A 26,889-nucleotide genomic window follows, 5' to 3' on the forward strand; every position below is an offset into this window, starting at 1 on the left:
TCTATTGGATTCAGGTTGGGGAACGGGCGGGCCAGTCCATAGCATCAATGCCTTCCTCTGCAGAACTGCTGACACACTCCACCACATGAGGTCTACATTTGTCTTGCATTAGGAGGAACCCAGGGCCAACCGCACCAGCATATGGTCTCAAAGGGGTCTGAGGATCTCATCTCGGTACCTAATGGCAGTCAGGCTACCTCTGGCGAGCACATGGAGGCTGTGCCACCCCACACCATGACTGACCCACCGCCAAACGGTCATGCTGGAGGAGTGTTGCAGGCAGCAGAACGTTCTCCACGGCGTCTCCAGACTCTGTCACATCTGTCACATGTGCTCATGTCCTCAGTGTGAACCTGCTTTATCTGGTGAAAGAGCACAGGGCACCAGTGGCAAAATTTGCCAATCTTGGTGTTCTTCTGGCAAATGCCAAACGTCCTCGCTGTTGGGCTTAAGCACAACCCCACCTGGGACGTCGGCCCCATACCACCCTCATGAGTCTGTTCGACCGTTTGGCACGACACATGCACATTTGTGGCCTGTGCTGGAGTGCGTTTGCAGGCGTCTGGCAGTCCTCCTCCTTGCACAAAGCAGAATGCGTGAGTAGCTGCCTGTCCCTGCTGCGGTTGTTCCCTCCTACGGCCTCCTCCACATCTCCTGACGTACTGTGCGCTGTCTCCTCCGGTAGCGCCTCCATGCTCTGGACACTGCGAGTGCAGACACAGCAAACCTTCTTGCCACAGCTCGCATGATTGCATCCTGGATGAGCTGCACTACCTGAGCCACTGTGTGGGTTTGTAGACCCGTCTCATGCTACCACTAGAGTGAAAGCACCGCCAGCTTCAAAAGTGACCAAAACATCAGCCAGGAAGCATAGGAACTGAGAAGTGGTCTGTGGTCACCACCTGCAGAACCACTCCTTTATTGGGGTGTCTGCTAAGGTTTGCACTACTATAACTCTCCTCCTGTCTCCCGAGCACATCTGGGACATCATGTCTCGCTCCATCCACCAACGCCACGTTGCACAACAGACTGTCCAGGAGTTGGCGGATGCTTTAGTCCAGGTCTGGGAGGCGATCCCTCAGGAGACCATCCGCCACCTCATCAGGAGCATGCCCAGGCGTTGTAGGGAGGTCATACAGGCACGTGGAGGACACACACACTACTGAGCCTCATTTTGACTTTTTTTAAGGACATTGCATCAAAGTTGGATCAGCCTGTAGTGTGGTTTTCCACTTTAATTTTGAGTGTGACTCCAAATCCAGACCTCCATGGGTTGATACRTTTGATTTCCATTGATMATTTTTGTGTGATTTTGTTGTCAGCACATTCAACTATGTAAAGAAAAAAGTATTTAATAAGAATATTTCATTCATTCAGATCTAGGATGTGTTATTTTAGTGTTCCCTTTATTTTTTTGAGCAGTGTACATAGTTCATTATTAGTTTACATATTCTCTCCTAATGTAAGTTCTCTTAAGTTTTGAGACATAGATAATGTGTATTTTGAGATGCAGTGTCTGTTTGTGTGTGTGTGTTAGTTACCCTGCTCAGGCCCATGTGGTAACTGCTGTTCTCCAAGTCCAGAGACTCCAACAGCTCCTCCACAGCCTGAAACAAACAGATGGACAGACAGACAGATCAATTAAGAGAACGGACAAACAGACTGACARTGCTTTGGTAAAGTCAGCTCTCCTCTGCCGTTGCCCCAAAGGACTGCACATAGCGTCATAGCAACAGGCACGCTCCCCTAACATCAGCCTATCCAACAGGAGACTGCAGACCAAAACAACCAGTGAACAAAGCTACAGCTAAGGCACCAAGGTAGCTATCTGTAACCTCCATGTCTGTTTGTTTTTACACTGCTGCTACTCACTGTTTATTATCTATGCATAGTCACGTTACCCCTACATTTACATTTACATTTAAGTCATTTAGCTGACGCTCTTATCCAGAGCGACTTACAAATTGGAAAGTTCATACATATTCATCCTGGTCCCCCCGTGGGGAATGAACCCACAACCCTGGCGTTGCAAGCGCCATGCTCTACCAACTGAGCCACACGGGACCCCTACTTACATGTACAAATTACCTTGACTAACCTGTACCCCCGCACATTGACTCGGTAGCGGTACCCCCTGTATATAGCCTCGTTATTGTTATTTTATTGTTACTTTTTTACATTTATTTTTTACTTTAGTTTATTTAGTAAATATTTTCTTAATTCTATTTTCTTAACTGCATTGTTGGTTAAGGGCTAGTAAGTAAGCATTTCACGGTAAGATCTACACCTGTTGTATATAGGCGCATGTGACAAATACAATTTGATTTGATTCAGGTCACTTCTGTGACAGAAGTCTAAATATGGACTGTGTACTGTATCTAAATCAGTCTCTGGAGAGGAGGAGGGTCTTTAAAGTTTGAGTACAAAGTTAAGTTGGAAGATAGCTGTAGCCTCAAGGTGGAGGGAGGGAGTTGAACTGAATTAGCTGTTTTAAAGTAACTGTCCAGTGTTTCCAGATTTCAATGAAATATGACCTAGAATGAACTATAATATGAGTGAAATAGTTTTTYWTTTTTTTTTAATAAAGTACATTAAAAAGCAGCTTTTCTGTGTTCTCCTCCCAACAACAGAATGATGTGGGTGTATACTGGTCATTAAAAGTGTTCATACGAGTAGCCCACTGATTGGCCAGCTCATCCTCCTCAGGAGAATGACATCCTCTCAGAGGAAATAGCAAGCATTTTTTAAACAGCCTGTATGAGGCATTTCTTTAAAGTATATATTTTAGTTATGGTTTGGCCACAAATACGAGTATAGGATGAGTCAACCACATTATTTGTGTTTGAGCTAAAAGAATATTAACTTTTAAAAGTGGACAGTTACTTAAAGGACTTTTGACAGAGAGGATCTCAGCAGGAGTACTGGGTCTGGTAGGTAAACAGGCTCAGTGGAGGATGAAGTCACTACAGCCACAGTAACACAGCTACAGTAAAACAGCTACAGTAACACAGCCATACAGCCCAAGCTAAGAGGAAGTGACAGACAGGCTTCCAACTCATAGAGAGAGGGCTTTGTTTGAGTTCTCTATAACTCCCTCTCTCCCTCTTGGTCTGTCTATCCCCAGAGAATGAAGTACCTTTCTGTCCATTCATTATTTCGGAGCAGGCTATTCTTCCTTTGCATGTCTCCAAGGAGTCTTGTTTCCTCTTTAACTCTTCCATAGCTCACTGTATGTTTTAGCTGTGACAGAGGACCTCTTTAACTGCCCTACTTCAAAAACACAACCTCCTTAAACAATGAAAATAACACATTTCAGCCAAGTCTATTCCATTTCTTCAATTCCAGCTACATCGGTTAATATTTAACATATTTCTACATCAGATTTCTTTTTGCTAGATTCATAACATTTAACAACACATCTGAGTAGGTAGGGTAGATTAATAGCTTTTTTACTATTACACTATACAGTTGGTACTGAAGACAGAGAGAGCGGAAGAAGAGATCAAGGGGAGGACAGAGTTAGAGAGCGCGAGAGAGCTCTCTGTGCTGCATGTAAATAATCAGCACACCAGCCATATGCTGCCAACCAGTGTAATCATAATTAATTACACACAAGAGCAGACCTAGGAGGGGGAGGGAGAGAGAGGGAGAAGAGAGGGAGGCTTTTATATTATCACTCGTTTACGAGGTGGAGGGAACGCATCGACACTCACCCGCTTCTCATCTGTGACGATGTAGTGGCGCCCGTGCTTTTTGGTCAGGTGGGGTGCCAGCACATCGAAGCGGCGACGGAATTCAGAGAACACCATGTGATCAGGATATCCTTTTTGGAAAAGACAACACAAGGTCAACATTTATTTAATAATTTTTATTAATTATACATGTCCCTCCCATGACTCAGCTTGACTTGTGTGGTGTCCCTCCCATGACTCAGCTTGACTTGTGTGGTGTCCAGTCCTACCTTGCCTGTAGATGCGCAGAGCGTCAATAAGCTTTGATCCACGGAGCTGAGCCCTCAGAAGGCCCACATCCAGCTGCATGAGGCCTGAGTCGCAGCTTTCTCCGTGGGCCACGCGCGGCTCCCCACCCACCCCCACCGCATCTGCCTTGGGCAGTAGGCAGTGGACAAAGTGAACTCTGGACCTGCGTACCGTGTCCAGCAGAGCATCCTGGAGAAACAAGAGGACAGGGAGTTAAAGCATTTCCACTCACACACAAGCATAAAAACAAAGACTTAAGTTTTTACACACGCTTGGCACATCTAACCACTGGGATTTTTGCCCMTTCTTCAAGGCAAAACTGCTCCAGCTCCTTCAAGTTGGATGGATTCCACTGGTGTACAGCAATCTTTAAGTCWTACCACAGATTCTCAATTGGATTGAGGTCTGGGCTTTGACTAGGCCATTCCAAGACATTTAAATGTTTCCCCTTAAACCACTCAAGTGTTGTATTAGCAGTATGCTTAGGGTCATTGTCCTGCTGGAAGGTGAACCTCCATACCAGTCTCAAATCTCTGGAAGACTGAAACAGGTTCCCCTCAAGAAGTTCCCTGTATTTAGCACCCTCCATCATTCCTTCAAATCTGACCAGTTTCCCAGTCCCTGCTGATGAAAAACATCCCCACTGCATGACGCTGCCACCACCATGCTTCACTGTGGGGATGATGTTCTCGGGGTGATGAGAGATGTTGGGTTTGCGCTAGATATAGTGTTTTCCTTGATGGTCAAAAAGCTTAATTCTAGTCTCATCTGACCAGAGTACCTTCTTCCATATGTTTGGGGAGTCTCACACATGCATTTTGACGAACACCAAATGTGTTTGCTTATTTTTTTCTTAAGCAATGTATTTTTTTTGGCCACTCTTCTATAAAGCCCAGCTCTGTGGAGTGTACGGCTTAACGTGGTCCTATGGACAGATACTCCAATCTCCACTGTGGAGCTTTGCAGCTCCTTCAGGGTTATCCTTGGTCTCTTTGTTGCCTCTCTGATTAATGCCCTCCTTGCCTGGTCTGTGAGTTTTGGTGGGCGGCCCTCTCTTGGCAGGTTTGCTGTGGTGCCATATTCTTTCAAAAAAATGTATAATGGATTTAATGGTGCTCCGTGGGATGTTCAAAGTTTCAGATATTTTTTTATAACCCAACCCTGATCTGTACTTCTCCACAACTTTGTTCCTTACCTGTTTGAAAAGCTCCTTGATCTTCATGGTGCCACTTGCTTAGTGGTGTTGCAGACTCTTGGGCCTTTCAGAACAGGTATATATACTGAGATCGTGTGACAGATCATGTGACAGATCATGTGACACTTAGATTGCACACAGGTGGACTTTATTTAACTAATTATGTGACTTCTGAAGGTAATTGGTTGCATCAGATCTTATTTAGGGGTATCATAGCAAAGGGGGTGAATACATTTAAATCCACCACTTTTCTGTTTTACATTTTTTAGAATTTTTTTWAACAAGTTATTTTTATTTTTTTTCACTTCACCAATTTGGACTATTTTGTGTATATCCATTAAAATGAAATCCAAATAAAAATCCATTTAAATTACAGGTTGTAATGCAACAAAATAGGAAAAACACCAAGGGGGATGAATACTTTTGCAAGGCACTGTACAGTCAGTCCATATATATTTGGACAATTTTCTTTTTTTTTCTTTTTTATTTATCCGTTATTTTACCAGGTAAGTTGACTGAGAACACGTTCTCATTTGCAGCAACGACCTGGGGAATAGTTACAGGGGAGAGGAGGGGGATGAATGAGCCAATTGTAAACTGGGGATTATTAGGTGACCGTGATGGTTGAGGGCCAGATTGGGAATTTAGCCAGGACACCGGGGTTAACACCCCTACTCTTACGATAAGTGCCATGGGATCTTTAATGACCTCAGTCAGGACACCCGTTTAACGTCCCATCCGAAAGACGGCACCCTACACAGAGCAGTGTCCCCAATCACTGCCCTGGGGCATTGGGCTCTTTGTTTAGACCAGAGGAAAGAGTGCCTCCTACTGGCCCTCCAACACCACTTCCAGCAGCACCTGGTCTCCCATCCAGGGACTGACCAGGACCAACCCTGCTTAGCTTCAGAAGCAAGCCAGCAGTGGTATGCAGGGTGGTATGACCAAATGACCAAGTTATTATTATTTTATGCTGTCTACCATAGCATATTGGAATTGAAATTAAATAATGAATATGAGCTGAAATCAGCTTTAATTTGAGGGTATTTACATCCAAATCGGGTGAACGGTGTAGGAATTACAGCACTTTTTATGTGGTCCCCCCTTTATAAGGGACCAAAAGTAATTGGACAATTGGCTGCTCAGCTGTTCCATGGCCAGGTGTGTGTTATTCCCTCATTAGTTCATTTACAAGTAAGCAGATAAAAGGTCTTGAGTTGATTTTTGGCATTTGCATTTGGAATCTGTTGCTGTTAACCCTCAATATAAAGCCCAAAGAGCTGTCACTGCCAGTGAAGCAAGCCATCATTAGGCTGAAAAATCTAAATATACCCAACAGAGAGACAGCAAAAACATTAGGTGTGGCCAAATCAACTATTTGGTACATTCTTAAAAAGAAAGAAAGCACTGGTGAGCTCAGGAACACCAAAAGGCCCAGAAGACCACAGAAAACAACTGTGGTGGATGACAGAATAATTATTTCCCTGGTGAAGAAAAGCCCCTTCACAACAGTTGGCCAGATCAAGAACACCCCGAAGGAGGTAGGCGTATCTGTGTCAAAGTCAACAATCGAGAAGACTTCACCAGAGTAAATACAGACGGTTTACCACAAGATGTAAATCATTGGTAAGCCCCAAAAACAGGAAAAACAGATTAGAGTTTGCCAAACAACATCTAAAAAGCCTGTACAGTTCTGGAACAACATCCGATGGTCAGATGAGACAAAGATCAACTTGTACCAGAATGATGGGAAGAGACGAGTATGGAAAAGGGAAGGAACTGCTCATGATCCAAAGCATACCACCTAATCTGTGGATCATGGTGGAGGTAGTGTTATGGTGTGGGCATGTATGGCTGCCAATGGAACTGGTTCCCTTGTATTTATTGATGATGTGTTTAGGGCTATATTATCTGCTCAGATTCAGCCAAATGCTTCAAAACTCATTGGATGGCGCTTCACAGTGCAGATGGACAATGACCCGACGCATACTGCGAAAGCAACCTAATACTTTTTTAAGGTAAAGAAGTGGAATGTTCTGCAATGGCCAAGTTCATCACCTGACCTGAATCCAATTGAGCATGCATTTCACTTGCCGAAGGCAAAACGCCCCAAGGACAAGCAGGAACTGAAGACAGCTGCAGTAAAGGCCAGGCAGAGCTTCACCAGGGAAGAAACCGAGCATCTGGTGATGTCCATGGATTCCAGACTTCAGGCAGTCATTGACTGCAAAGGATTTGCAACCAATAGTAAAACTCACAATTTAATTTATGTTAGTTTGTCCAGTTTACTTTTGAGCCCTTAAAATTGGGGGGACCACATACAGAAAGTGCTGTAATTCCTACACCGTTCACCCAATTTGGATGGACATACCCTCAAATTAAAGCTGAAAGGATGCACTTTCAGCTCAGCTCATGATAATAACTTGGTCAATGTCCAAATATTTTTGGACCTGACTGTAGTTATATTTGTATAACGCTTAATTGTCATACAAAGTTCCTAAGAGAAACTCAGACTTAAACCCTCTCAAAGAGGTAGGAAGAAACCTTGAAAAAAGACTCTCCGCTCCACTCACCACTTGCAGTTTGATCTGGATGCAGAGGCTCTTCTTCTTCACGGCAGCCATGCCGGTTGTGAAGGTCTTCCTCATGCTAGTGGCTCTGCGGAGGGCCAGCTGAGATCCCCCCTCCAACCCTGCGATAGAGCCAGACAGCACTGTGGGCCCTCCACTACGACTAGAGAACAGACTGCTGATGTTCTTCCTGTTAGAGAGAGAGACAGACAGAGAAAGAGCGAGAGACAGAGACAAAGAGGTAAGTATATTTTCTTTGTAAAGTGCTACTATGGAGAACAATCAGTGAATTAGAGAGTGAGAGTGAGAGGAGAGAGCGAGAGCAAGAGAGACAAAGAGGTCAGTATATTTTCTTTGTAAAGTGCTACTATGGAGAACAATCAGTGAATTAAATGCGTACTTCTGTGAGTCCTGCAGCAGAGTGGCAGCGTTCTGGGAGGCGGGGTTCTGCCTGGCGTGGCTCAGCCAACCCTGAGCATCGTACTCCACCCAGTCCGTCCCGTGGCTGTGGCCCAACAGGAAGTGATGCGGCTTGTCGCTCTTCAGGAGCAGGGCGTGTCCTTTGTTGTCCCCCTGGTCAGGGCCGTAGTAACTGAAGAGTCTCTCCAGCAGAGTGTCCTCAGAGCCCCCTGGCTGCACAGCCTCCTCCTCCATCAGCCACAGCAGACCTCGAGCCTCATCTGTCCTCGCCAGGGTGCGCACCTGGGAGCCCCACAAGAACACACACACAGGTTAGAGAGGTGGGGATCTATCACAAACACAAGTGAAGCAGCTGTGCAGAAAGCTGAGGGCCACAGCTCAGTCCAACATGCAGGTTCAGCATTCACAATCACCTCAGACACTCACATTAGACCCCCACAGCACAGAGATGCTCACCCATCTCCACTCCACCAGTCATCCACGGCTCCTGTCAGCCATCCAATCATGACATTGTTAACTCCATACACACCAACACTCTCCAAAACCAATAAAGCAACCTAGTGTCTCCTATTTTTGTACTCATGGTTTGAATATCCCAACACAGCCTTTATCCCTGGCCCAGTGTTGCCATAACATTACACCTGCTTAGCTGTGACACTTGTAGAAAYTTCTCATTATGCACCAGCACAGTGTTCAAATGGCCTAATATGATTCAACATCTCTGTTGTACATTTCTGTAACAAAACAAGTCATTTTGTAAAAGCAATCATAACGTTTTGGTAAATAAGAAGCTATAAGAGAGATGAGTCTTTGCCCATGGCTTCCTCATTATAGAGCTGATATTGAAATCCACTCCTGGGCAGTGGAGCATTTAGAAACCTTGCTCTCTGACAGTCCACTTTGATAATGAACGGTGTTATTAGTCTATGTGAGAGTGTAGACTCCTCTTTGGTGGACTCATTACATCTCTCTGTGGATGAAGGGAGGTGCAGGCAGGTCTGCATCACAAGTTACTAAAACTATAGCCTTTTTTTGGGGCCAATTTAATTATTCAACTGCTAGAAGCACTGCAGATATGTTGTACTGTGTTGGTAGCAGTCAACTAATTAACTGACAAGTCAAGTAAATCTCAGATCCTTTTCAGAGAGAGATGAGAGATCAGAACATCTTATTCAGAACGATCCTATGCCTTTACCGTATTTGACACTGCAGACTGGAGGTGGATGACCTGTGGATATAACTTGGATTCTAATATTGCATTTTGTCAGGCGCTCTTCATCTAGATMTATAGCTCTGTTGATATTTTCTTGAAGTCATTTTTGGGGAGTTTGAGCTGGTTTCCAATAAGTCTGCTGCTGTTTCAATGCTGTTTGTTTGCTTGTCTGACTTACAGCCTTGTTTGGCCCTGTGTGACACACGCACGCAAACCTGCACACACACACTCACACAAAACAGTTATTTACTTTTGTCTCAACTTTCGATCAATTCCTGTGTGACCCCATCCTCATTCACTGTTGATCTAATTATGGTAAACGCCACTTTCGCGGGCCAATACACATCAATGCAACACATTTCTGTTAAGAGTGCGTGCCATGCAGAGTCGTCTCATAAATAAACTGAATTAGAAGCCAACCCTGTCTGAAAAAGGCTCTCAACTCATCGAGGGGGAAAGGAATCAATCTTGACTGCAATGAATGAATTTGATGATTTGAGATTAATTATAAAAAATAAATTGCTAGGATAAAAAATAAATAAAAACAAAAGAACAAACGATCAAAAGCCAAGTTAATTGGTTAGAGGTAATAAGCCTGACATGGCTTACACACAGTCATTTATCTGAGTCAAAAAGTTCAAGACTCAATTTGAATTAGGAGCACAAAGAAGGGTAAGTGTAAGAGTAAGTAAGACTGTGTTTAACCCCACTTGACGCTCATAGCATGATGAAATCCAAGATAAAGTCCACTTCTGATACTCTACAAGCAAAAGATGCACAGAGAGATTCTCCTTACCAGCGCTTGAGTAGATGCTTGGTCTATAGCTGCTACAGACATTGAGGTACTGGACTCTATGTCATCTAATGCAAGCTCTATGTTTTCCTAGATGGGAACAGAGGGGTTGGTTAGGTGTGATTGGAGTCAGTGATTTTCAGAGATCCTCTTATGTAAGAGTCTATAGGCAATGACATTACAATTAAAAAAGCTCAATCTGACGTTCTATGTTATTTTCATACTAAAACAATACAGGTATGTTAATGACATTTATGATTTTCTATCCAGACAGACATCTCTTTAGGGAAGTTTGAAAAGAGAGGGAGAGGGTTTGAGAGTTTAAATCATTGTTAGTAAGAATATTTCTACTATGTAATGGTGAAGGTATTTGTCAGTGTCGTATATCTCTGTATATCTCTGCACCTCCTTATATCTCTCCAGCTCCTGTACAAAGGTGCGTTCGTGGAACAGGGTCTGCAGGCGTTCCTGGGCGTAGTTGTGGCACAGCTCCTCGAAGGTGGCACCGCGCTGGCGCTTGGCCATGCGAGGGTTCTGGAAACCCGGTGTGTCCACGATGAGCAGAGAGCACAGTGAGTGCTGACTGGACTTCAGAGCTCTGACACACGATACAAAGGATCAGAACACACACACACACACAGACAGGAAAAAGACACACAGAGACAGAGAGACAGACAGACATGGGTTAGAGCAAAACATACAAATGCAGAGAGCGAGAGGGAGGACTGAAAGAGAGAGGGAGGACTGAAAGAGAGAGGGAGGACTGAAAGAGAGAGGGAGGACTGAAAGAGAGAGGGAGGACTGAAAGAGAGAGGCAGGACTGAAGAGAGAAGAGACTGAAAGAGAAGCAGGACTGAAAGAGAGAGGAGGACTAAAAGAGAGAGGCAGGACTGAAAGAGAGAGGGAGGACGAAAGAGAGAGGGGAGACTAAAAGAGAGAGGCATGACTGAAAGAGAGAGGGAGGACTGAAAGAGAGAGGGAGGACTGAAAGAGAGAGGGAGGACTGAAATAGAGAAGGAAGACTGAAAGAGAGGGAGCGAGAAAAAACAGAGGAAAATGGAGAGATAAATAATGGTAAAGTAAGAAATATGAGAAAGAGGAAAACAGATAGATGAGCCGACAGACCTGTTGACAAGGGAGATAACGAGGGTGAAGAGCTCTGAGTACAGGCCTGAAGCCATGGCCTCCAAACAATCCAGGGCTGTGATCTTAGAGCCTGAGAGAGAGAGAAGAGAGAAGAGAGAAGAGAGAGAGAGAGAGAGAGAGAGAGAGAGGAGTTAAAAAGCACATCCATAGCCTTAAGTTTATCATTGTATTCTATTTATTTCATTCAACTTCATATTGGAGACTGGTGGTCTCTGAAGGTCCCTTACCTGAGCTGTCTCCTGCGCCGGCCTCGTCGGGCCCCCCACGGAAGGAGGTGGACCTCTGCATGGGCCCCTTGGCCTGGTGCTTGAAGATGGAAGAGGAGAGCTCCTCCAAGGTGCAGCCCAGCAGGTAGGCTGCCTTCTGGGCCCACTCATGACGGGCAAACTGCTTACGGCCAGCTGGGGACCAGGGACAGAACTTTCAGAACTTTCAACTGCAAAAGCTTATGCCCAACCCAGCCTTTGAGGAAAAATAATATTTGCACCCCTAATAACAGGCTATTAGAATTAACTCAATGATCTCTTCCATACTGTAGCTCAATGATAAACACATTGCTTTTATGGCTAAGTTGGTTGGAGCATTGTGTTTTTCTATCACAATAAAGGTACGTTAATAAACGCTAACAAACAACTCCATGTCTGCAGTCAAAATACTTTATTTTTACCCCCTCAGCCCTCGCGCTAGACACTTTCCCTTGGGGGAATCCCCGTCAAAACCAGATGCACAACACTAACGTTGCCTCCTCAGCCTTCGATTTAGATTGAGGGAGCAAGTTAAGAACTTTGATCACTTGTGAGGTTGATATGACCCACAATTCAATCCAAACTGTAGTCACGTGTCATACTCCGGTGGCCGTGAAGTGTCACATTTAATCAACACAGCTGCATTTTCGGCATTTCATTCAATATTGTGATTCTAGCTTGCAAAAAAATACATAAACAGTACCAGTCAAAAGTTTGGACACACATACTCATTCAAGGAATTTTCTTTATTTTTAATATTTTCTACATCAAAACTATGAAATAACAAATGGAATCATGTAGTGACCAAAAAAGTGTTTAATATTTGAAATTCTTCAAAGTAGCCACCCTTTGCCTTGATGACAGCTTTGCACATTCTTGGTATTCTCTCAACCAGCTTCACCTGGAATGCTTTTCCAACAGTCTTGACGTAGTTTCCACATATGCTGTGCACTTGTTGGCTGCTTTTCCTTCACTCTGMGGTCCAACTCATCCCAAACCATCTCAATTGGGTTGAGGTCGGGTGATTGTGGAAGCCAGGTCAACTGACGCAGCCCTCCAACACTCTCCTTCTTGGTCAAATAGCCCTTACACAGACTGGAGGTGTGTTGTGTCATTGTCCTGTTGAAAAGCAAATGATAGTCCCACTAAGCCCAAACCAGATGGGATGGCATATCGCTGCAGAATGCTGTGGTAGCCATGTTGGTTAAGTGTGCCTTGAATTCTAAATAAATCACAGACAGAGTCACCAGCAAAGCACCACCACACCATCACACCTTCTCCTCCATGCTTCAGGGTGGGAACCACACATGCAGAGATCATCCGTTCACCAACTCAAAGACACGGCGGTTGGAACCATAAATCTCAGATTTGGACTCATCAGACCAAATGATAGATTTCCACTGGTCTTATGTTCATTGCTCGTGTTTCTTGGCACAAGCAAGTCTCTTCTTATTATTAGTGTCCTTTAGTAGTGGTTTCTTTGCACCAATTCGACCACGAAGGCCTGATTCACGCAGTCTCCTCTGAACAGTTGATGTTGAGATTAGAGGTCGACCGATTAATCGAAATGGCCGATTAATTAGGGCTGATTTCAAGTTTTCAAAACAATCGGTAATCTGCATTTTTGGACACCGATTGTGGCCGATTACATTGCACTCCACGAGGAGCCTGCATGGCAGGCTGACTACCTGTTACGCGAGTGCAGCAAGAAGCCAAGGTAAGTTGCTAGCTAGAATTTAACTTATCTTATAAAAAACAATCAATCTTAACATAATCACTAGTTAACTACACATGGTTGGTGATATTACTAGTTTATCTAGCTTGTCCTGCGTTGCATATAATCGACGCGGTGCCTGTTAATTTATCATTGAATCACAGCCTACTTCGCCAAATGGGTGATGATTTAACAAGCGCATTCGCAAAAAAAGCACTGTCGTTGCACCAATGTGTACCTAACCATAAACATCAATGCCTTTCTTTAAAATCAATACACAAGTATATATTTTTAAACCTGCATATTTAGTTAATATTGCCTGCTAACATTTCTTTTAACTAGGTAAATTGTGTCACTTCTCTTGCGTTCCGTGCAAGCAGTCAGGGTATATGCAGCAGTTTGGGCCGCCTGGCTCGTTGCGAACTGTGTGAAGACCATTTATTCTTAACAAAGACCGTAATTAATTTGCCAGAATTGTACATAATTATGACATAACATTGAAGGTTGTACAATGTAACAGCAATATTTAGACTTAGGGATGCCACCCGTTAGATATAAAACGGAACGGTTCCGTATTTCACTGAAAGAATAAACGTTTGGTTTTCGAAATGGTCGTTTCTGGATTTGACCATATTAATGACCTAAGGCTCGTATTTCTGTGTGTTACTATGTTATAATTAAGTCTATGATTTGATATTTGATAGAGTAGTCTGACTGAGCGGTGGTAGGCAGCAGCAGGCTCGTAAGCATTCATTCAAACAGCACTTTTGTGCGTTTGTCAGCAGCTCTTCACTGTGCTTCAAGCATTGAGCTGTTTATGACTTCAAGCCTATCAACTCCCGAGAGTTGGCTAGCTATTTAGCGGGGTGCACGCTAATAGCGTTTCAAATATAAAATATATTTTGACTTGTTTAACACTTTTTTGGTTACTACATGATTCCATATGTGTTATTTCATGTCTTCACTATTATTCTACAATGTAGAAGTAAAAATAAAGAAAAACCCTGGAATGAGTAGGTGTGTCCAAACTTTTGACTGGTACTGTATATGACATTGATTTTTGAGCAAATTGGCTTAATCTCGGAGTGAGAAGCCAATCAAATTTAGCTAGCTTCATACACATACTTTTTGGAATTCTGAAATCTATTGGAATAAATTACCAAACAATAAAACTAGCTAGCCTGCTAATATGGGTAACTGTAGCTAGCTAGCTACGTTAGCTTGCTAGGTACATAAATAGCTTTAGGTTAGTTGTTTTTAAGCTCAACTTCAAGATTTCCATCAAGGACGTTGCCTCTCTGATCATCACTCTCCCTCGCTAGGGCAAGGGACATTTCAGGTACACTCGGCTGAGGGTTTAGGGCCAAAGGCTGTCTACTTTGAGTTTGGACTGCAGCCCATCTTTTGAGCTTTGAGGCCTCCTCTACCAAGACAATCCTGAGACTAGACTACTAAGCACTGTTAGCTGGTTTGACAACAACTCTCCGCCTCCCCATGTTACTGGCTCCGTGTGGCGGATCACCCCCACTGTTTCCTGGAGCGCTTTCAGAGACACAGCGACTCAGGCAATATGGTTGCCTCTAACCTCTCATCAAACAACACTCTACCACAGAGTCCAAGAAGAACAATCTAGACTAGAGAGACAGAACATAGAGAATCAAAACAATGTTCTGACACAAACAACTAGAAAGTAAGTTCCCCTGTGGGTTGGGGAGGGGGGGCGGGAACCAAACAGGTTCAAATGAACAAGCTTTGCTTTTGSWTTGGGTCTGAATAATAATAACAGTGCTGTGGAATTGGAAGTAGGCGACATGGAGAGACATCAGACAGAGAGCTTTAAAGGACAACAAAGTTCTGATTCATGAAGCAACGTGTGAGAGAGAGAAAGAGGGAGAGAGACAGACAGAGAGAGAGAGACAGAGAGAGAGAGAGACAGAGAGAGAGAGAGGAAAGAAAACAATAAAAATGCTAATGACAGAACGTCTGGGTAGAATGATAAAGGCATTAAGAAAGACGACATATCTACAAGACTAAGTTAGGAAAAAAAGAAAGAAAGAAGAGCTTGGTTTTAATGTTTTTTTCCATTACCTTCGTCAGCCTCTGCATGTCAAGGGCGCAGCATGCAAACATGCAAGTAGAGAGAGAAGGTTAGAAACACAGTTCATGTATTAACAATTTACATTTATCACTGGAGAACAGACATGTTATCATACACTGAGTCAMAAAACATTAATGTCACGCCCTGACCTTAGTATTCTTTGTTTTCTTTATTATTTTGGTTAGGTCAGGGTGTGACGAGGGTGGTATGTGTTGTTTTTGTCTTGTCTAGGGTTTTGTATGTCTAGGTGTGTGTGTCTGGTCTAGACATATGTAGGTCTATGGTGGCCTGGATTGGTTCCCAATCAGAGGCAGCTGTTTATCGTTGTCTCTGATTGGGGATCCTATTTAGTTTGCCATTTTCCAGTTTAGGTTTGTGGGTTATTGTCTATGTGAAGTTGCATGTCTGCACTCATTGTTATTGTTATTTTGTTATTTTGTTAGTTTGTTTAGTGTTCTTCGTGTTCAGTCGTCTTCTATTAAAAATATGCATTCACATCACGCTGCGCTTTGGTCTCCTCACTACAACGAACGTGACAATTAAGGACATCTGCTCTTTCCATGACATAGACTGACCAGGTGAATCCAGGTGAAAGCTATGATCCCTTACTGATGTCACTTGTTAAATCCACKTCAAACAGTGTAATTGGAGGGGAGGTTACAGGTTAAAGAAGGATTTTTAAGCCTTGAGATAATTGAGACATTCTGTATGTGTGTCATTCAGAGGGTGAATGGGAAAGACAACAGGGTATGCTAGTAGGTTCCAGGCGCACAGGTTTGTGTCAAGAACTGCAACGCTGCTGGGTTTTTCACGCTCAACTGTTTCCTGTGTGTATCAGTATTGGTCCACCACCCAAAGGACATCCAGCAAACTTGACACGACTGTGGGAAGCATTGGAGTCAACATGGGCCAGCATCCCTGTGGAACACTTGACACCTTGTAGAGTCCATGCCCCGACGAATTGAGGCTTAGTCCCCTCCTGTACTCCTTGTTCACCCACAACTGCGTGGCCATGCACGACTCCCAACACCATCAATAAGTTTGCTGACAGCACAACAGTGGTAGGCCTGATCACCAACAACGATGAGACAGAATATAGGGAAGAGGTCAGAGACAACAACCTCTCCCTCAACGTGAGAAAGACAAAGGAGATGATCGTGGACTACAGGAAAAGGAGGGCCGAACACGCCCCCATTTACATCGACCCGGCTGTAGTAGAGCGGGTCGAGAGCGTGAAGTTCCTTGGTGTCCACATCACCAACAAACTATCATGGTCCAAACACACCAAGACAGTCGTGAAGAGGGCACAACACCTTTTCCCCCTCAGGAGACTGAAAAGATTTGGCATGGGTCCCCAGATCATCAAAAAGCCCTAGAACTACACCATCAAGAGCATCCTGACCGGTTGCATCACTGCCTTACCATCGCYTGGTAAAGCTCCTTAACAGCTTCTACCCCCAAGCCATAAGACTGCTGAACAATTAATCAAATGGCCACCGTACTATTTACATTGATTTGTTCTGAGGGAAAAGGGGGGTAGCAACTCAATATTATTAAGTTCTCCTTAATGATTTGTACATTCAGTGTATATTATAGCTCTAACACCATCCATGCTCTGAGGTCCAGGCAGGAGAACCATGTGAGTGAAGATACCATGGGCATGCTCAGAGGAGGAGATACCTGCTCTGGTCCTGGAGAGCTGCAGTTTGTTCCAGCCCAGGTCTAACACACATACATCTACTAATCATGATCTTCAAATTAGACCATGACTAGTTTTCTCAGGTGTGTTGGTGCTGGGCTGGAACAAAATCCTGCAGTCCCCAAACACTGGCGTTGGCCACCCCTGTTGTCAAGAGTAAATTGTGCTAAGGGACCAAGGAACACAAGGAGGATGCTTAAAATCACCTCTGCAGAGAGGTAGGGGAAACCATCCTTTCTTCCAAACCCTTCACCCTTTTAATAGGTATGGAAAAGAAAACATTATAGTGTGAAGTGAAGTGTTAAATAGATGGATGGAGGCTAATCGTTTAGTTCCCACAGCGTTGATCAGACAACAGCATCATGCCATGGAGAGAAGCATGTACACACTGCCCTCTGCTGGTAGGACCAACCCCTGCTGTGGAACCAATCCGCTCATGAGAGCAAGTAGTAGTAGTTGTGGTAGTAGTAACAGTAGTAGAAGTAGTGGTAACAGTGACAGTAGTAGTAGTAATAGTATTAGTAGCAGTAGTAGTATTAATAGCAGTAATGTAGTTGTAGAAGTAGTGTTAATATTAGTAGTAATTATAGTAAGTAGTATAGTAGTAGTAGTAGTAGTAGTAGCCATATCAGTAGTAGTAGTAGTAGTAGCCATAGTAGTAGTAGTAGTAGTAGTAATAGTAACATTATTAGTAGTAATAGTAACAGTAGTAGTAGTAATAGTAACAGTAGTAAGTATAGTAATAGTAGTAGTAGCAGTATTAGTAGTAGTAACGTAGTAGTAGTAATAGTAGTAAGTATAGTAATAGTAGTTGTAATAGTAGTAGGAGCAGTATTAGAAGTAGTACTACTAGTAGTAATAGTAGCAGAAGTAGGCGTCATAGTAGTAGTAGTAGTAGTAGTAGTAGTAGCAGCAGCAGCAGCACTACTGGTAGTATTAGTAGGAGCAGTAGTAGCAGTAGTATTAGTAGTAGTATACTGAACAAAAACAAACACAACATGCAACAATTTTACTGAGTTACAGTCAGTGTTGTAAAGTACTCAAGTAAAAATACTTTAAAGCACCACAAGTATTTTTTTGGGTATCTGTACTTTAGTTTAGTATTTATATTTTATTTATAACTCTTACTTTTACTTCACCACATTCCTAAATAAAATAATGTAATTTTTACTCCAAACATTTCCCCTGACACCCAAAAGTACTTGTTACAATTTAAATGCTTAGCAGGCCAGGAAAATGGTTCAATTCATGCATTTATCAAGTGAACATCCCTGGTCATCCCTACTGCCTCTGATCTGGAGGAACCACTAAACACACATGCTTTGTTTGTAAACTATGTTTGAGTGTGCCCCTGGCTATCAGTAAATTTAAAAAAACAAGAAAATTGTGCTGCCTGGTTTGCTTAATATAAGGAATTTGAAATGATTTATACTTTTACTTTTGATACTTAAGTATATTTAAAACCAAATACTTTTAGACTTTTACTCAAGTAGTATTTTACTGAGTGATTTTCACTTTTACTTGAGTCATTTTCTATTAAGGTATCTTTACTTTTACTCAAGTATGACAATTGGGTACTTTTTCCACCACTGGTTACAGTTCATATAAAAAATCAGTCAATTGAAATAAATCAATTAGGCCCTAATCTATTGATTTCACATGACTAGGCAGAAACGCAGCCATTGGTGGGCTGGGATGGCATAGGCCCACTCACTGGGGAGCCAGGCCCAGCCAATCAGAATGAGTACTTCCCCACAAAAGGGCTTTATTACAGACAGAAATACTCCTCAGTTTCATCAGCTGTCCGGGTGGCTGGTCTCAGACCATCCTGCAGGTAAAGAAGCCGGATGTGGAAGTCCTGTGCTGGCGTGGTTACACGTGGTCTGCGGTTATGAGGCAAGTTGGATGTACTGCCAAATTCTCTAAAATGACGTTACAGGTGGCTTATGGTAGAGAAACAAACATWAAATTATCTGGCAACAGCTCTGGCGGACATTCCTGCAGTCAGCTTGCCAATTGCAAGCTCCCTCAAAACTTGACACATCTGTGGCATTGTGTTGTGTGACAAAACTGAACATTTTAGAGTGGAGTTTTATTATGCCAAACACAAGGTGCATCTGTGTAATGATTATGCTGTTTAATCAGCTTCTTGCTATGCCACACCTGTCAGGTGGATGGATTATCTTGGCAAAGAAGAAATGTTCACTAACAGGGATGTAAACAAATTTGTGCACAATTTTTGCAAAATATTTTTGGGGTGCATATGGAACATTTTTGGGATCTTTTATTTCAGCTCATGAAACACTTTACATGTTGCGTTTATATTTTTGTTCAGTATAGTAGTAGTAGTAATAGCAGTAACAGTGTCGGTAGTAGCAGATGGGGAGTGGTGTGAGAGAGAGATAGAACGAGAGAGTCAGAGAGAGAGAGAGGGAGGGAGAGAATAAAACCTAAAAAATTTGAGAGAACAGACAGTAGGGACACGACAGAATGTGTGAGTGAGTGCAAGCATGGCAACTGTTGTTGACATGAGACTGGTCTACCCCCAGTCCACCACCCACCCGCTTTATGATTCCACCCAACTCAAAACCCTGCTGCAGCCCTGTGAATAACAAAAGAGAAGCAGCACACACACACGCACATGCACACAGAGAACACAGTCCATGGAGACGGGGCAGTCTGGAGTCTAATGATTCTAAAAAGTTAATTACCACATTCGTCTAGGTCTGTGACTGCGGGGGAGGCAATATCAGAGAGCATGAATAAACATTCTCTAGCCTAGCAGCACAGAGACACAGCTATTATATCTGTCTTTATTAACATAACCGAAAATATCTGCACACATTCAACACTCCAACAGTTTTATAAATTAACAACTTGAAAGGACTTTTGTGCGCAGCGAGAGAACAAAGTTAGCGCTCCTCTCTCGAGGGCTAGTGAATGGCTCGGCGTGTGGCTGTTCATATCTTTCAACTCATTATTTCATTAAAACCACTCATGGATGAGAAGCAAATGTAATTTACGACGCCATCGCACTTCATTTGAGTATGTATTCCTTATCTCTGGGAAATAACACATACACACACTGTACACACTGTACACCACTGTAACACACACACTGTACATACAAACACCACACTTACATACATACACACACACACACACACACACACACACACAACACAGGGGAAAGTAAATTTGACCAGGACACTTCTGTGTGTTCTTCCAATGCATGAATGGCCTTACAGTAAAGGAAAACAGAAAGGAACATGCTGCACACTGCTGCTCAGGCCCCAGGTGATTTTATTTATAACAACGTGTCGACCCTTAGGTCTTCATCAAGCATCCATATCCCAGGTGATTTTATTTATAACAACGTTTTGACCCTTAGGTCTTCATCAAGCATCCATATCCCAGGTGGGGGTGGAAGGTTCTGGGAAAATCAAAAAGAAATCAGCCAAGACCTCACAAAAAATTGTAGACCTCAAAAAGTCTGGTTCATCCTTGGGAGCAATTTCCAAAGCCTGAAGGTACCACGTTCATCTGTACAAACAATAGTACGCAAGTATAAACACCATGGGACCACGCAGCCGTCATACCGCTCAGGAAGGAGATGTGTTCTGTCTCCTAGAGATGAACGTACTTTGGTGAGAAAAGTGCAAATCAATCCAGAACAACAGCAAAGGACCTTGTGAAGATGCTGGAGGAAACAGGTACAAAAAGTATCTATAGCCACAGTAAAATGAGTCCTATATCGACATAACCTGAAAGGCCGCTCAGCAAGGAAAAGCCACTGCTCAAAACCGCCATAAAAGCCAGACTACGGTTTGCAACTGCACACGGAGACAAAGATCGTACTTTTGGAGAAATGTCCTCTGGTCTGATGAAACAAAAATAGAACTGTTTAGCCATAATGACCATCGTTATGTTTGGAGGAAAAAGGGGGCGGCTTGCAAGCCAAAGAACACCATCCCAACCATGAAGCACGGGGTGGCAGCATCATGTTGTGGGGGTGCTTTGCTGCAGGAGGGACTGGTGCACTTCACAAAATAGATGGCTACATGAGGAGGAAGATTATGTGGATTTATTGAAGCAACATCTCAAGACATCAGTCAGGAAGTTAAAGCTTGCTCGCAAATGGGTCTTCCAAATGGACAATGACCCCAAGCATACGTCCAAAGTTGTGGCAAAATGGCTTAAGGACAGCAAAGTCAAATTATTGGAGTGGCCATCACAAAGCCCTGACCTCAATCCTATAGAATATTTGTGGGCAGAACTGAAAAAGTGTGTGCGAGCAAGGAGGCCTACAAACCTGACTCAGTTACACCAGCTCTGTCAGGAGGAATGGCCAAAATTCACCCAACTTATTGTGGGAAGCTTGTGGAAGGCTACCCTAAACATTTGACCCAAGTTAAACAATTTAAGGCAAATGCTACCAAATACTAATTGAGTGTATGTAAACTTCTGACCCACTGGGAATGTGATGAAATAAATAAAAGCTGAAATAAATAATTCTCTCTACTATTATTCTGACATTTCACATTCTTAAAATAAAGTGGTGATCCAAACATAACTAAGACAGGGAATTTTAACTAGGATTAAATGTCAGGAATTGTGAAAAACTGAGTTTAAATGTATTTGGCTAAGGTGTATGTAAACTTCCGACTTCAACTCTACATTCATATATAGTTATGTTTTGTTAATGTATCACTGAAAGCTTTATAAGAGATCCCTGGTGGGCGCAGCAAACAGTGAGTGGACACGATCAACCTGCACTCCCTCCTGCCCCTGCCCCTCCTCCACCTCCTCTTCCAAAGTCTTGAAGGGATACTTCAGGATTTTGGCAATGAGGCCCTTTATCAACTTCCCCAGAGTCAGATGAACTCATGCATACCRYTTTTATGTATCCCTTTAACATCCACTCTACCCCAATTCTACCTCTCTGGCTGGCATGTTGGAACTGCACTTTAACTTACACTAACTAACTAACACACACTTATAGCATCCTAACATGGTTAGATTACTGCAGAGTTCTCAGTCAATTAGTTCAACAGTGAGTAGTGCAGTGGACCAGTAGAGATCCTACAGTGAGTAGGACAGGGMTAGGGGTCCTTACCTTTGGTGGCCCCTGCTGCCCCCAGGTGGTAKATGGCCCCCAGGATGAGCCACAGAGCCCTCTGCTCCTCCACTGAGATGCCCAGCACCTTCATGGCTGCCTGCAGCTTGGTGAACTGCTGAGATGACTTCTGTTTGTCCTCCGACTACAGGGAGGGAGGGAGGGAGGGAGGGGCACAGTTAAGACAGTTTTCCAGTTGTTTTACACAAAATTCAGAAAAGGACATATAATACACATAATAATAAGAGAATAATAACAGCATTTTACTTTAGACTGAGGCGCAATTCCGAAGGCGCTGTTCTCTGCAAAGTGGTTAAAGTGTAGCTCCGTTCTGAGAGGAAACAGGGGAAATGAACAGGTTGAAATCACAGTAAATAGCTAGTTTACACCACAAGTTTAACATGAGAACAGTGCTATATACACAAGACCAAGCTTCTGCAATCTACTGCAACCATCCACTTCAATTCAATCCCAACTGAGAGATGGTAGAGGGATCACCTGAGAGTGCTGTCAGCTCCGGACATCATGTAGTAGAAGACGTTGAAGGTGGACTCAGTCTCTGGCCGTTTGGCCACTCTCAGCTTCTCAAGCAGCATGGTCTTAGGTACAGGAAGAGGACAACAAGATGTCAATATGTGTGTGTGCGTATGTCAGTGTCCATGACCGTGTGTGTGCGTGATACTGCCTACCTGTATGGATGCGGAGGCCACCTGGCCAGCCTGGTCGAAGTCCAGAGAGACAATCTGAGAGAAGCGGCTGGCGTTGGTGTTCATGGAGGTGGAGCTGTTCCCAAATGCTTCCAGGATGGTGTATACTGCCTGCCACTTCTCTCCTGCAGGGATGGAGGGAGAAAGGGCGGGAGGGAGGAAGGAAGGGGGGAACAGCGAGGGGGACAGAGGACTGTTAGAGAACAGCTTTATTTATTTAAAATATCATGTCAGTGTTTTGGCATTTCACATTCAATACTGTTCTATTTGTGAGGGGATTCGACTACCATGTTGTGACTTACTTTGATAATCATGTTATGTCATGTCAGTTAGGCTTTGTCAATTATTCTCTTAGTGGAGTTCCTTTCCCTCTTTTGAGATCAAGATGAGCAGGAACGCCTCATTACTTAAAGAGTAGGGCTACTAGTCAGACTCACTTAACCCTAATTGCTCCTGTAAGTCACTCTGGATAAGAGCTTCTGCTAAATGACTGAAATGTAAATGTAGGTATGTGAAACTTACAGAAGTATGTGGACACCCTTTCAAATTAGTGGATTCGGCTATTTCAGCCACACCCACTGACGACGGGTKTATAAAGTCGAGCACACAGCCATGCAATCTCCATAGAGAAACATTGGTAGTAGAATGGCCGGTACTGAAGAAAACTACAACTGACCTGACTTTCAACATGGCACCGTCATAGGATGCCACCTTTCCAACAAGTCAGTTCAGAAAATGTCTGCACTGTTAGTGCTGCCCTGGTGAACAGTAAGTGCTGTTATTGTGAAGTGGAAAGGTCTAGGAGCAACAATGGCTTAGCTGTGAAGTTGTAGGCCACACACGCTCACAGTACAGGACCGAGTGCTGAAGCGTGTACCGCGTAAAAATCGTCTTTCCCTGGTTGCAACAATCACGACTGAGTTCCAAACTGCCTCTGGAAGAAACGTCAGCACAAGAACTATTCATCTGGAGCTTCATGAAATGGTTTCCATGGCCGAGCAGTTGCACACAAGCCTAAGATCACCATGCTCAATGCCAATCGTCGGCTGAAGTGGTGTAAAGCTTGCCACCATTGGACTCTGGAGCAGTGGAAACATGTTCTCTGGAGTGATGAATCACRSTTCACCATSTGGCAGTCCGACGGACGAATGGGTTTGGAGGATGCCAGGAGAACGCTACTTGTCCGAAAGCATAATGCCAACTGTAAAGTTTGGTGTAGAAGGATTAATGGTCTTTAGTTCCAGTGAAAGGAAATCTTAACGCTACAGCATACAATGACATTCTAGATGATTCTGTGCTTCCAACTTTGAGGCAACAGTTTGGGAAAGGCCCTTTCCTGTTTCAGCATGACAATGCCCTGTGCACAAAGCGAGGTCCAAACATAAATGGTTTCTCAAGATCAGTGTGGAAGAACTTGACTGGACTGCACAGAGCCCTGACCTCAACCCCATCGAACACCTTTGGGATGAATTGGAAAACTGACTGCGAGCCAGGCCTAATCGCCTGACATCAGCACCYGTCCTCACTAATGCTCTTATGGCTGAATGGAAGTCCCCGCAGCAATGTTCCAACATCTAGTGGAAAGCCTTCCCAGAAGAGTGGAGGCTGTTATAGCAGCAAAGGGGGGACCAACTCCATATTAATGCCCATGATTTTGAAATGAGATGTTGAAACTAACAGGTGTCCACATACCATGTAGTGTATATAGCCTGCTGCACCTTCCATAGCAGCTCCCCTGTTTAACAGTCTAGACTAGTAGTGGCTGGTGCTGGATTCTGGAGCTCTCATTAGCCCCTTACAACTAACCAGGAGAAGCTGAGGAGTTTTGATAAGCTTTGCTAATTATCCCCCAGCTACACAGGGCATCATTAGGGGATCCCCTCATCCATCACGCACACACATGCACACACACACACACACACACACACATATGCACAGGAGTGCATACTCACACGAACACACACACACCTGGAATACTGAGCCAACCACAACCGCTCTTCGAACCAAAAGGTTTTGAAGCCAGCTTCCATCAAGCTGCCCTCCCTCCTCCTCTCCAAATTCTCAGTAACACCCCTACACTCTCCCACATGCCTACCTCTCTGGCTGGCTGGCTAGCTGGCTGGCTGGCTGGCTGGCTGGCTGGCTGGCTGGCTGGCTGGCTGGCTGGCTGGCTGGCATGTTGAAACTGCTCTTTATCTTCCCCTACTAACTAACACCTACTGCACCTGGCTGGATTTCTGCTGAGTTCTCAGTCAATTAGCTGACACTGATCTAATCAGTAACAACTCAGTGAATGTCCTCCTGTGTACAAACACATGCACATTATGTGCTTAATTATATATTAGGCTATTAAGACAAATTACCTATAGAGTAATTAAGTGAATTTAAGCCACCACGGTCATTAGGTAACACTTAAGTAATCAAGCCACCATCTGGAAGGGGATTATAACAGTCCTTCAACATGCTTTACATTTCATTTAATGACAAAAATCCCTGAATATTAGCTTTACTGCTTGCTGGGCGAAAAGGAGTCCAGGACCAGGCCAAAAAGAGAGCGATTAACTCATCATAGCCGAGGACTCTCTCACCAGAGAAGATCTTTCCGGTGCTGCCAGCGATGGAGACCAGGTACTGGACCAGGTGTTGACAGTTGGTGGTCTTGCCGCTGCCGCTCTTCCCCAGCAGCACGATGGACTGGTCCTGACGCGTGGTCAACAGGTTCCTGTAGGCCGACTGGGCCACCGCGTAGATGTGAGGTGCCGTGTCCTCTCTCCTGCACCCCTTAAACATGTGCATCACCTGATGGGACCGAGGAGAGGGAAAGAGAGAGAGAAGAGATGGGGGAGAGAGAGGTGCACAACATTGACTCCTGTACGGTCCTGAGAGGGGCTTTGTGTGTGTGTGTGTGTGTACGTGCGTCCTTAAAATTGCCACATTCCCAGCTAAGCACCCTGTCTGTATGGTCTAATGGGTAGTCGTTTTGTTATGAGTGATGAGAGTTAAGTAGATGTTACAGACTACAGGCTTCCTCAATACTCTAACCTCTAAATCTCATTAGGATAATTAGATTTCATTGTCATTTTGTGGACCTCTGAAGACTTCCCTCTCTATCCTCCTAGTCATCTCTCCTGTTTTAATTCATCCATCCTCCTCTCCCTAACAGGAAATACTATGACATAATAGCAAGGAAATGCACAAACAAGAATAGCATTAAGTAGCATGCATGAAACCATTCACAGAGAATAAACCAGAATCATGTCAGTGGAGTGGTACAGATATGTTCTCAAAGGTCATGAAATGTCTGTCTGTCGGTATGCGTGTGTGTGTGTGTGTGTGTCTGTGTGTAGATATGTATCTGCTGAGTGTGTCCTCTCTCCTCACCTTCTCTGAGTACATGGAGGGAGCGCTGAGGGGATTGATGATGACCATGTTGGGCCCGGCGTGTGTGTGGATGAGGTTTCCCCCATAGCGCTGCCGCAGGGAGTGCATCACACTGGACTCATTGAGGTACTGCAGCGAGGCCAGGTCCTCAGAGCGGTCAAACGACGGGGGATTCGCCTGGGACAGGAGCAAAGGTCAAAGGTGAACGATTAATGACTGAGGAGTGTTGTAAAACTAGAGCTTTATTAAAGGAACACTCAGCAATATGAAAACATCATACATACTGGGATTMTGCTTGTCTGAAGTGGGACTGCTTACAGAAATGACCAACAACAGAATTCAAATCTGCCAAGATTACCATCATGCCTTTTGAAAAGTTTCTCCAGGTTGCCTACACCTATTTCGTTTTTTCAGATTGATCTAAACAAAGAGCACTTTATAGGGGTAGAGGCTAGGGGTCCATTTGAGACTGGCAATCTCACTGGTAATGTCGTGAGTTTCACTGAGGAGTAGAGGAGCAGTATTAAGAGAAGTCAAGCAGCGATTTAGTATGCCACACCGTGACTTGCCASCAAGAACCTAATGCCAAGTCTTTGATGCAATTAAAACAAT

General features: G+C 43.9%; 1 protein-coding gene across 1 annotated transcript in view; it reads right to left on the minus strand.

Annotated features, from left to right (window-relative positions):
- The window catches only part of LOC111949567 (unconventional myosin-XVIIIa-like), a 179,324-nt gene that overhangs the window by 54,050 nt on the left and 98,385 nt on the right, over positions 1 to 26,889 (minus strand). Inside the window, exons 5-20 of the mRNA XM_023966852.2 lie at positions 26,278 to 26,454; positions 25,485 to 25,695; positions 22,879 to 23,021; positions 22,688 to 22,788; positions 22,457 to 22,520; positions 22,190 to 22,334; positions 15,365 to 15,376; positions 11,545 to 11,718; positions 11,297 to 11,387; positions 10,577 to 10,769; positions 10,175 to 10,261; positions 8,146 to 8,447; positions 7,749 to 7,935; positions 3,962 to 4,169; positions 3,714 to 3,823; positions 1,542 to 1,607 (exon numbers count right to left, since the gene is read on the minus strand). Coding sequence (XP_023822620.1) covers positions 1,542 to 1,607; positions 3,714 to 3,823; positions 3,962 to 4,169; positions 7,749 to 7,935; positions 8,146 to 8,447; positions 10,175 to 10,261; positions 10,577 to 10,769; positions 11,297 to 11,387; positions 11,545 to 11,718; positions 15,365 to 15,376; positions 22,190 to 22,334; positions 22,457 to 22,520; positions 22,688 to 22,788; positions 22,879 to 23,021; positions 25,485 to 25,695; positions 26,278 to 26,454 — 2,271 coding nt within the window. The remainder of the gene's footprint in view (positions 1 to 1,541; positions 1,608 to 3,713; positions 3,824 to 3,961; positions 4,170 to 7,748; positions 7,936 to 8,145; positions 8,448 to 10,174; positions 10,262 to 10,576; positions 10,770 to 11,296; positions 11,388 to 11,544; positions 11,719 to 15,364; positions 15,377 to 22,189; positions 22,335 to 22,456; positions 22,521 to 22,687; positions 22,789 to 22,878; positions 23,022 to 25,484; positions 25,696 to 26,277; positions 26,455 to 26,889) is intronic.

Source organism: Salvelinus sp. IW2-2015, linkage group LG22 (genome assembly GCF_002910315.2).
Source record: "Salvelinus sp. IW2-2015 linkage group LG22, ASM291031v2, whole genome shotgun sequence".
NCBI classification, from domain to species: domain Eukaryota; kingdom Metazoa; phylum Chordata; class Actinopteri; order Salmoniformes; family Salmonidae; genus Salvelinus; species Salvelinus sp. IW2-2015.